Genomic DNA, 11342 nt, shown 5'->3' on the forward strand with positions numbered 1-11342 from the left:
TAGGTGCAATCCTTGTCTGATCCCTGGCATAATTTCATTTATAGATGTAAAATTTCCAAAGGCTTGGAATCAATTAAATTGATTTGAATTAATGCATCTACATGTATTGAATTAATATAATGAGCTCTGTCACTTCCTTATTGGCTGCATTTCATTTCCCAAAATTTTTAAGCGGCATTCCTTAAAGATACTGCATGTATTGACTCTAAGAAATTATAGTGGAACAGTTCTCTTCCACAGAAATAAAAATCGCTAGCCATAATCAGAAATACAATCAACTGTTTCTATGAGCTATATATGACAACTGTATTAATTAAATGACCAAAAAAGTACACAGAAAGTTATTTTATTAATACATTGTTTTCTGGTACAGAAGTAAAACTATGATGCAGACAGGTAGCTGCTTAATAAAGGTAAATATTTACAACAACATAAAGCAAATAGTCTCTCAATACAGCTAGTTTGACTCCATGTAAGAAGTACTGACTATTGTTGAACTAATCAATTTGTAGATATTTCTTTAGAAATTCACATCTTATCATTTCTTTACAGAACTTGGCCAATTTGTCCAAAAATTCACAATTGGACATATTTCCTATGAAATTCACACTTTAATACATATATTTAAAAAAACTTTCACAATTTTCCTTATATTCAGTAAATGTTCACAAATGTCACATTTATGGTACCACTAGGAGAGATAAGGATAATGAGGTCTTTGAAGGTCACACTGTGACAATGTCTTTACTGGAGATTCTTGATACAATGGCTTCAACTGGACTACAGGCTGACAGCTCAGTGTCGGAAATCTTGTAAACCTTCAAAGAAAGAAAAGAAATATCCTCTGGAAATTTCAGTCTGCCTAATATTATTTTTAATTTGATAGTTAAGTTAAGTCTACATACCTCAAGTACATCATGACTGCATAAAACTGAGCTTTACAATACAATGTATTGTCATTTATACCAAATTAATTCTTGCTTTGAAAGATTCATTTTGTGAAAAGTATGAGATTAGTTTCAATTCCTTATTTTTCATCATTTTTATGACAATTTCACAGGGCTCAACATTAAGGAAGTCCAACCAACTCAGACTAGTAAAAGTTTGGTTTGGTCTAGTTTATTTTGCGTCAAGGTATCCTAACTGGTCGTGTAAAAATATACTGAAATACAAATGAAGCAAAAGTATTATTTTAGGATGATTCAATCTTATGTGCTTTCTTGTTTTATCTATGTGTTAGATTAGGTTTCACTTTCACATTTCGATCCTGATGAAAAATATAATCATGAAAAGATTTGTTAGGAAAACTCTACTGATGTTATTGTACGGTTGTAATAGTTAATGGATTATGAGACATTTATTTACACTATTTTACATGTAGTATACACATCAATAATTTACCAATCTTGCTGCCATGTGTGTACAGTTTAAACTCTTCCCAGAGTTATCCTTCCTGCTCGGTCATATTAAAACTGCATGTTGCACAGTTTACATTTTAATTTAACCAGGCCTTGAACAAAAGTGAGTTGAAATATGACATATCTCCCTTTTTGATATTTTTCTTGAATTCAACAATAAGAAATTCAGTTGATAATATAAATTTTTTTTCAAAAAGACCAACTTGTGATTACCATCAATTTATTGATAATGTCATTATTCAACCATAGGGATTTTTTCATGTCAATATTTCATTCTCTATCAAGAATTGTCATTTCCACTATGCTCCCACATACGCCTCTGTCAACACCCCTTATACAAGATTCTGGAAAATTTGTAAAATGGTGAAAAATTGTATTCAAAATTGTTTTAAATTATATTACAGTGAAACCGGCCTGTCTAATCCATCATGCACTGGAAGACAAATTTTGGGTCCGTCACTGTTAGAATAGACAGGATGTTGTATTACACAGTGTAAAGAAAATGAAATATAGTAAAATGGGAATAAATATAAGGGTCAGAATTCACAGTACAACAGATTGTACAGGTGTTGTATTAGAAAGTTTTCATCATTTTTATCAGTAAAAAGAATTTATTTTTAATCTATAATCACTTTAAAAGTATTTTTGTAGTCCAGAGCTCCAGATTAGGTGCATATTTGCAGAAGTATGCATTTAAGTTGTCAAAATACGCATTAAAAATTAAAACAAGGTGTACAATTATGCATTAGCAATCATAAATAAGCATTACACTACAAAAGTACTGCGTACAATGGATTGAATGATACAAGTACGATTTAACTAATTATGTGAATTGATGTCAGCTCAGTGTTTGAATTTATATCAAAAGGAAATTTTGATTTATAAGCGTATTCGGAATAACCTAGGCCGATTTCCAGTTCGAGAGAAAGATTTGAATATTAAATACTCATATTTTTTCTGAAAATATTACAGATTTCCACTGTTCATATAACATCCTAATTTTCGTTCTTGACGTGTACACGTCGATATTGTCAAAATTGCGCAAAACATGCATGGTGCCTATTTTATCCTTTATCACTGTTTATTAAACAGTTCTTATATACACTGTATTTATCATTTTCCCGAGCAATAACATCATCTAAAGTACGCCGACAACCTTTATTAACTGTATGAAAATAATTGTTTTTTGCTTTCCACATGCTCCTTTGCTATATATAGCGCCTCGCAACTTTTAATGCAAACGGGGAGCAACTCCAAAACTTTTACCTCGATGCCAACAATTTATATAGCAAAACCTAATATATATTTTTGATAACAAAAAACAAAACAAGAACAAAAACAACGTGGCGGGACATTTTGAGAGGGGCAGGTGGGGATGATAATCTAAAGATTAATTTTGTCTGGCCAAAGGAAGGATATTTTTCTTGGTAACTCTTGCTACGATCGATATAGGCCTAATCTTAAATGGAGTTCTATGTGCCCTTGGTAGCTTTGCCTACCGTATGGTCTTTCTGGCGAAAGAAACGAAATGTTTCTCAGTTATACATGTAGCTTAAAGTTGACAATTTTTTTTAAAAATTCCATTAAGCTAATTGATAAATGCGAAAAATGTCCTTTATTTTTTACATTCTTCTCTGAAAAACACTTATTTCGATAACAAGCTAAAAATCGCATTAGATGTCAAAAGAGCAATAGGTTAACAAAATACTTTTTGATTATTTTGCTAAATATCAAAATCTGCATTGATTTGAAAATCAAGGAGTAAATACACTTTGAGGTGAAAAATTATCTGGATCTCTGTAGTCTTTGTGGAATGAAGGGACACTCAAATTCAGGTCCTCAATGAAGTTTTAAAATGACAAAGTTCAGTATCATGTATGTGCATCAACCACGAAATTCAATCCCATAAATCAGTATATTTTCTGCAAACAATGTAAATTGAACCAGTAAAATTTTCAAATACTAGTCCGATTGGTCTATAGCTTGTTTGTTTTAAAGTTAATGTTGAGCCCTGTGTCAACACTGTTTTCTGAAAATAAATACCTAAGGAATATCTACGGAAACAAAACTGACCTTCTTGATTGTTGGTAAATCTGAGTGTTTCCCGACCTCATTTATATTTGTAAGTTGACCTTTAACCTTGTTCCTCACTGCCTGACATGTGGCACCATCTGTATCATTGACTATAACCACAAACATGGAGGTCTCACTGTCTGCTAGACCAAACTTACGAAAGGAATCTGAAATCTATTTTAAGTTATACTGATAAAAAATGAAAACAAAGTGCTTTTAACTATCATTTTTAATTGGTAAGACATACTTTCCAAATTTCAAGTTATTTTCATTTCAATTATGGGTCTAATGACAAAAAAAAAACAACAACACGTATTTATTATCTAACACCCCTGCAGTATTGTGTTGCCTGGGCTCTCAAAAGATTTTACATGCAGATAGTAAAACATAATGGTTAGAGTTAACTGAAAGCTAGAATTTACACTTTTATTTTAAATCATGGCTATTTAATATGTAATATTTCTGGTTAAAGGAGGCAATCTACAAAGAGTATCCATGACATACTTTTATAAAATACCACAGTCTATTCCTAAGCCTAAGGGTAATTATTAATTCCACATCTTTGTGTTTGTGTCAACCTGCTCTTTCCATTCATTCCACACCTTGTATCAGGGGTTAATTGCCCCTTATTGGTAAAGGATCCTCTACCCTTTCAATATTGGAAATTTTAGATTAAAAAGATAGCAAAATTTATGAATAGCAATGATTTATCGATATGATCATGTTTTACTTCAGAGTAAAGACAAATTATAGCCTTATCATCTATTCACATCTTTATTTAAGAAATAAAGTCCACGTTATCGTGAATGTTGCAGGATAACCTCCGAGGTCGAGAAATGTTGTCTGAAATATAAAAGCCGAGGCGTTAGCCGAGGCTTTTATATTTCAGACAACATTTCGAGACCGAGGAGGTTATCCTGCATCATTCACGACAACAAGGACTTTATTTCTATTCTACTAACGGCTCTAAAATACAGTTGATCGTTTTCTCTAACGAGAAACGAATTAGGTCACCATGTCGCAATTCCGCTGTTCCATTTAACACCAGAGGGTCCATCGATTGCATAAAATGCAGACGATTTTAACTTTTGTTGGATTAAAAATATCCTTTAATTATTTATAAATTTGCTTATAACATAGATTGATTAATTTTTATGAATGAAAAATAACAAAATCAGTTGTCTTTTTCATTGATTTATCAGTAAAATCACGGGAGTGTAAATGTTGTGGGGAGGTCCGTACAACAGCCCCATTTGGCTATAAAAATGGATATTTATCAGCTGATTCAGGCAATACACACGTTTAGACTGCGGAAGACGACACATCGATGTGGTCTAAATAAGTATTAGATTATACAGTGAAATATTTATTTCAACTGTACAGATTTGACATGTGTTTCTGATCTGATAATTTTTTGATGACGTTCGTGATTTATTGGAGAATAATGTCCGCGGCATTTCTTTGATCTCGGCAATAACCGTAGTAGAATCAATATTACATATAGTCTCAATATTCAAGATTTATTTTAAAGAGTACTGAAAAATTCAATCTGCTAGTCATTTAGAACTTTTTATCTTAATCTGGATGGAAAAAAAAGAATCTGATGCAATTTTCTATTGGAACAGGGTCTTTTTACCAGACCTGCATGCAATAGATATTAACTGGGGAGCCCTGTGTATGTTATAAAAAAAAATCTAGACAACATCAATATTATTGCTTTTGAATATATGGGAATTACATGAAGTTAGAAAACATAGTATGTGAGATATTCTACTGATTTACAGTCAGCTCGTACCCAAACCGAGTCGTACCCAAACCGAGTCGTACCCAAAGAGTCAACACTATATAATGCCATAAAATTTGCAAAGTTTATTATGGTAATATCCATAAAGTTTATTACTTACCTGAAAAAAAAGAAGATTTTTAAAGTGTAAAATTTACGTTTCACAATTTGTTGTTTGTATGTTGTTGTTTTTATGTTTTTGTTATCTTATAGTGTGATAAAATCAGAGAAAATAGAACTATTTATATAGTCATTAACAATACACATTAAGAAATAAAATACAAGAATCATACAAACTATATATTTACCCTTGAAAACAATTAATTGTTTCTTCTTATGATTTAATTTTTGACATTTGAGCTTTGGGTACGAGTTGACTCTGGGTTTGGGTACAAGTCAGTTTGGGTACGAGTTGACTGGATACAATTCTACTGACCATTCATTAACAAAAGCTAACTTGAAATCTGTGTAACAATATATCATGAAATCTATGTACCAATATCAGCTAAAAAAAATTTTCTTAACCACTGTTAAGGTTAGGGCTTATTGTGTTTTGTGTGTTATGTTATGGATATCACACTTAATCCATTTGTCAACTTGATTCTCATGCATTAATTTAAAACTGCATTTCATTGTACTTTTTTTTAATACTTTGTGAAATACAGACTGTAATAATGAGTAACTTTACATATTGCCACAGGATATTAATGGTCTTAAAACTACTTACATTTTTACTTGGGGAAAGACTAAACAAAACTTCAGAGTGTACATTTTTGGTCATCATTTTGTTAACTCTGTGAAGATGAATAGCCCTGTTTGCAGCAACAATCACTTGGAATGGCTCTAAAATCTGTAAGAAAATACCATATGGATTACTTAGGAAATAATTTGCTTTGTTCAGATTGTTGATTAAAGGTTCTCATGATTTGAAAAAAAAATGTTAATTAAAGGTAAAAATTGGACAATTTAATCTGTGTATCGTTCTGTACCATTGATGTTTTCAGGAGTGCTGCTTCAAATTCTCCACTCATGACAGATTTTCGAATTTCTGTCGCATTTTCGACGTTAGAAAATAGCATCAAAGTCATGCTGCATTCTGGATAAAGTCCACACGGAATGACCTCAGCTGCCATTGTACATTAAACTTGTGAGAAAACAAATTGTCTCACATTATATATTATCTGATCATGGCCATGTTGTTGAAAATCACACTGGAAAGCACATATAGAACGGTAAATTAAGAACCTCACGAAACACTACAAATATTTCCGGATAGTTGAACGGGATTTTAAAAAAAACGGACACGGGATGTAGAGTATGTGAATGCATAGGGTAGAATGCATGGTGTCCGATATCGAATATTGATGTGCGTAAGCATGGCTGTAGTCCTGAACCGGGGGGGGGGGGGGCAATAATTTTGCCGATATAAGGAATACTCTAGAAAGCTTAGCTACAATAATTATGCTTTTGACCCTTCAAAAATAACGTCTGATAACCCTCCCCCCTTTTTTTTTTTTGCTTGTCAAGGAATTCTTGGTAGTTGATAGTGCCCCCCTCCAACTGAAATTGCTTCCTACGGGCCTGGTAATCTTGAAATAATAGTAATTAAAATTTATCTGTACACGTCTTTTCTTCGTTTTCTTAGAAATGTGCATGCATGCATGGTATTCGCATTTTCGTTTCTCAGAGTATACATTCACAAATAAAAAAAAAAACAAAAAACAGTGCACCAGTGCAGTCCGCGAAGCATTTCCTAATGAAGATGGCAAATATTGTCAAAGAACAGTACACATTTATTTTACTACATTGCATACATGTGTGTCTTTTTTTCTGAAAGAAAGAACCATGCATTTCAATTTTTACTGCATGGGAAGACGTGATATTATATTGACAACGGCATCATACCTATTCAATGCAACTTTTTATCAAAATTTATGAAAAATAATTCTGTGGTTTTAATTGCGATTTCAATTAATATTCTTGTAAAAGATTGTTTACCCGCTCAATAAGAACAGATTACCACACACTGTATCAGATAAAGGGGTACGTACATGTAAATATTTGTTCACTCTAGATCTGTGCTGCATATTATCATTTTTATCAAAATAAAATAATCGTTGCTAACTCAGGGCCTATCCGGCTAGAGGTAACATAATAAAATAACTTTAAATTTTCTTTAATTTTTACTTTTCAGTTTAAAGAATTTGTTATTTTTTGCAACAAATATTTCAGAAATTCTCCAATAGCCCTGACAACTCTTCTTTTCAGATTAACATTTTCATCAACACAGCTATGACTATATTTCTCATTATTTGTGTGCTGTGGACCGTGACCGTAAAAGGTCAACCGTGTCCATCTCCGTGTTACTGTCGACCTCCAGGTCAAGTCTTCTGTAATGGAACAGGAATATCCCAGATTCCAGGTAACATTCCAACAGACACACGTATTCTCTACATTGGCGATAACCCAATTCATCAGATTAAAAGAAATTCATTTGCAAAACTCATCAATTTGACGGCACTCGATGCTTCAGGAGCACCCTTGAAGGAGGGGTCTATTGAGTCAGGTGCCCTTGACCTTCCGAGTCTGACAGACGTGGATTTGTCACGGACAGATTATACCACTATTCCCAAAGAGCTCCCCAAGAAGCTGATCACATACAGAATGTATTACGGAAAGCTGAAAACGCTTCAATCAGATAGCTTTGTACTCTACCCAATGATCGACTACCTCGACCTTTCAAATAATAAAATTTTTAAAATCCAACCCGAAACTTTTGATCCACTGGTTAATATGACAACACTGTACATCGGCTTCAACAAACTGACAGATGCAAGTTTTCCACCGAATGTGTTTTCTAAATGTAGGAGTATTCAGTCCATTGATTTCCGATTCAACCAAATGCAAAGTGTTCTTCGGAATATTCCCGCTGGTATTCAGCATCTCTGTTACGTGGGCAATCAAATTAAAACCTTGCACTCTTTCGCATTCAAAGACTACACCAATCTCCAAACCCTTGCGTTTTGGCAAGGTGCTGTGGAAACTATAGAAGACAATGCCTTTTTTGGACTAGAGCAACTCACTCTTTTAGATTTTATGCAGGATCACATAAGATCTACTTTGACCAACAATACCTTCATTGGTCTCTCCAGTGTGGACACGCTGTATCTAGACCTCAACAATATCAGTAAAATAGAGGTGGGGGCTTTGTATCCTCTAAAGAACGTAGGCTCTCTGTGGCTACAGAGCAATATGTTAACCACACTGAAACCGGAGGTCCTTGACTCGAAATATCTCACCAAACTGAATTCGCTTTTCATCGACTCGAATCCGTGGTACTGTGACTGCAATTTAAGATGGTTGAGAGAGAAAATGGATACGTCTCCTAATGTGATTCAGGACCCGCACCTTATTGTGTGTAGCGGACCACCTGCAGTAGCTGGCAAGGCATGGGATGTGCTGAAACCGACTGATTTTGTGTGCAATGAAAACTAATCAACTTTTAAATATTCATATAGATTTTTTTGCATTAAAATTTGATAACTTGTTTTGCTTGATAATGCGCCGTTTTGAGCTTACTTTACTTACACACATCATCTGAAGAACAACTGAGATTTGGAACTGAAGATAAGTTCCTTTAGACTAGAAATCCAATTCAAAACAATGCGGCCAATAAATATGGGGGTAGAGGGGATGAGAGATATGTCAGATTATTCCATATATGTACGTCAAATTTATTAAGTTTTATAAAAAGATTAGGCCATTACAATTTTTTCTATGTTTGGCGTCCTTGCAATTGGGTTTTGACACCCCAGATCAGAAAAAAAATCAATAATCAAGAAATTGATAATTTTAGTGAAAACGTTTTTAAGAAAAATTGTCAATTTCTTTCTATTTCCGTCGTCTATCTGTCAAATTAGGTGTAATTACTATTAGGTATATACTGAGTATTTACGACCATGATTTTGAACAGGAATATATTTCTATGAAAAAGCTAGAGTCATGAAATCAAATCCTCTGAATGATGTTTCTGTGTCGCCTTCAGAGCAGAGCGACACTTAGGGATCACTTTGCCCGCGGTGTTTGTCTCGTCCGTCCCTCTGTCCGTCTGTCACACCTTATATATTGAGAACTGTTAAAGGTAGGAATTTGATATTTGCTCATGTATATGTATTGCTTGGAAGAAAGGCAGGGTTATCGACCTTCTGGCCTTTAAATTTGACCGTTGACCTATTTTTCAAAATACACCGTAGTGCAGATATACACAGACATAAATTTTGATTGACTTTTTAGAGGTTAGTTTATGCTATTTGGCAAGTGCACTGCTTGTCATAAGACATGTTCAAAATATCAGCTTTACAGTCTATCTGACCATGACCTTTGGCCTATTTTCAAGAATACTCTGAACAGTTGTTATGTCTTAGGAATTTTGAGAAGTATGGCTTTCTTAAGTAGCATTTATAAACATGTTTATATCCTACTGACATTTTCTTTCAAATGTATTTATGGATTTAACCACACAAAGTGAATTTTAGTTGTTTTTATTTTGCTCTTATATTTAACGCCTGTTAATATCAACCGGGATATATCGTATCGACAAAAGGATGGAAATAACCATTCTTAATTGAATATACGTCGTCGATATATCTAAATGTCGAGTTGAAGGCCACAGCAAGTGTTTTCTTCTTTTCACATATAAGATTTTGAACACATTCTGCTTCATATGAATACAAAAATAGGTCTGCTAATAACGGGGCGCAATTGGTACCCATGGGAATTCCAATAGATTGTTGGAAGACCTGGTCTCCAAAAACCACAAAGATATTGTCAATCAAAAACTAGAGCATCTGACTGGTTTTGAGGTCGAACTTTCGATGCTGAAACATTTTATAGCACTGGCAATCCACTTACCCAGATGACTCCTAACAGCTCGGAGGTTTCCATATCCTGTATTCAAAGACATGATAAGCTCTGGTTCTTTCAACAGTTCTTCGAGTAAGGTCTAATTCTTCAGAGATTGGGAACTTAACTCTGTTGATGTAGATAGTAATGGTGTGAAAGCAGCAAAAGCGTGGAGATCTCTTATCTGTTTAATGTTTTTGGACTGAATATATATACTGGCAATTTACATTTCATACATGAATTTTGGGATCGGAGCTTCCTGAATTCATGGATTTTAGAAATGTATTCCAAGGTCAAAGACACCTGAATTCATGGATTTTAGAAATGTATTCCAAGGTCAAAGACATCTCTTTTGATGTTTCGATTTTCTTAATTCAAAGCTTTTAAAGTTTCTTGAATATGTTCAGTCAAGTTTTCCTTTATAATTTCCATATACTGGACTTTCATCTCTTCAAGTTCGCTTTTCATCTCAGTGATGAGAATGTCAAATTCTTATGCATTCTACTCCATGTTTTGACTTACTGTTTTTGTCATTCTCTCGTATTCTTTATCCAATACATACTTATCAAAATTAGTCCCTGCGTTTTATCATTTGTTATGCCGTAGGCATATTAAGGGACTTATTTTGATTATACTGCTTAATAAGAATGTACATTTTAATTCAGAAGTCCATAATGAACTGCGGCAGATAGATTCATTAACCGATACAATTAGTTTATTTGTTTATTAGGTAATTGACTATTCTGTACATCCTGTTGCTATTTCATAGGCCACAAGTTTGACACCTGACTATTGCACTTCCCCATCACTTCCTTAAAAAGGAATACTTATGTCCCGTATGTATATCTGTTTACAGTTTAGAGGTACGTACGCTATATAGTTTATATCATTTTTACTTGAGATATGTCACTCGTGATATGAGTTATATCAAGGATTTTTTGAAAAGTATAATTTAGATAACTACTCATATAGCATGACTCAAAATCGCAAAGAAAATGGGGGGGGGGGGGTTCAGTGTGCAACTTACCGAGCAACGGTACAATTAACTTGACCTTTTTGCACTTAAATTGTAACTTTTTAATCATACTTTACCAAATGTAATCATGGCAAAACATATAATCTTATTTTATGTAAAATAGTTTGAATAATATTATTGAAGAAAATCC

General features: G+C 33.5%; 2 protein-coding genes across 2 annotated transcripts; one reads left to right on the top strand and one right to left on the bottom strand.

The window, feature by feature from the left end:
• Positions 1 to 330: 330 nt before the first annotated feature.
• Positions 331 to 6464, bottom strand: LOC133203578 (EKC/KEOPS complex subunit TPRKB-like). Its single transcript, XM_061339348.1, has 4 exons — positions 6264 to 6464; positions 6002 to 6124; positions 3492 to 3665; positions 331 to 818 (listed from the first exon to the last, which is right to left on the bottom strand). The coding sequence occupies exons 1-4, from the start codon at positions 6405 to 6407 to the stop codon at positions 726 to 728; spliced, it is 534 nt and encodes a 177-aa protein (XP_061195332.1). The 5' UTR covers positions 6408 to 6464; the 3' UTR covers positions 331 to 725.
• A 1102-nt stretch (positions 6465 to 7566) lies between these two features.
• On the top strand, positions 7567 to 8769 carry LOC133203531 (slit homolog 2 protein-like). Its single transcript, XM_061339304.1, has one exon. The coding sequence runs from the start codon at positions 7567 to 7569 to the stop codon at positions 8767 to 8769; it is 1203 nt and encodes a 400-aa protein (XP_061195288.1).
• Positions 8770 to 11342: the final 2573 nt, after the last annotated feature.

Source organism: Saccostrea echinata, unplaced genomic scaffold (genome assembly GCF_033153115.1).
Source record: "Saccostrea echinata isolate AGI-Se365-2 ecotype Australia unplaced genomic scaffold, CSIRO_AGI_Sech_v1 ptg000051l, whole genome shotgun sequence".
In the NCBI taxonomy this organism is placed as follows: domain Eukaryota; kingdom Metazoa; phylum Mollusca; class Bivalvia; order Ostreida; family Ostreidae; genus Saccostrea; species Saccostrea echinata.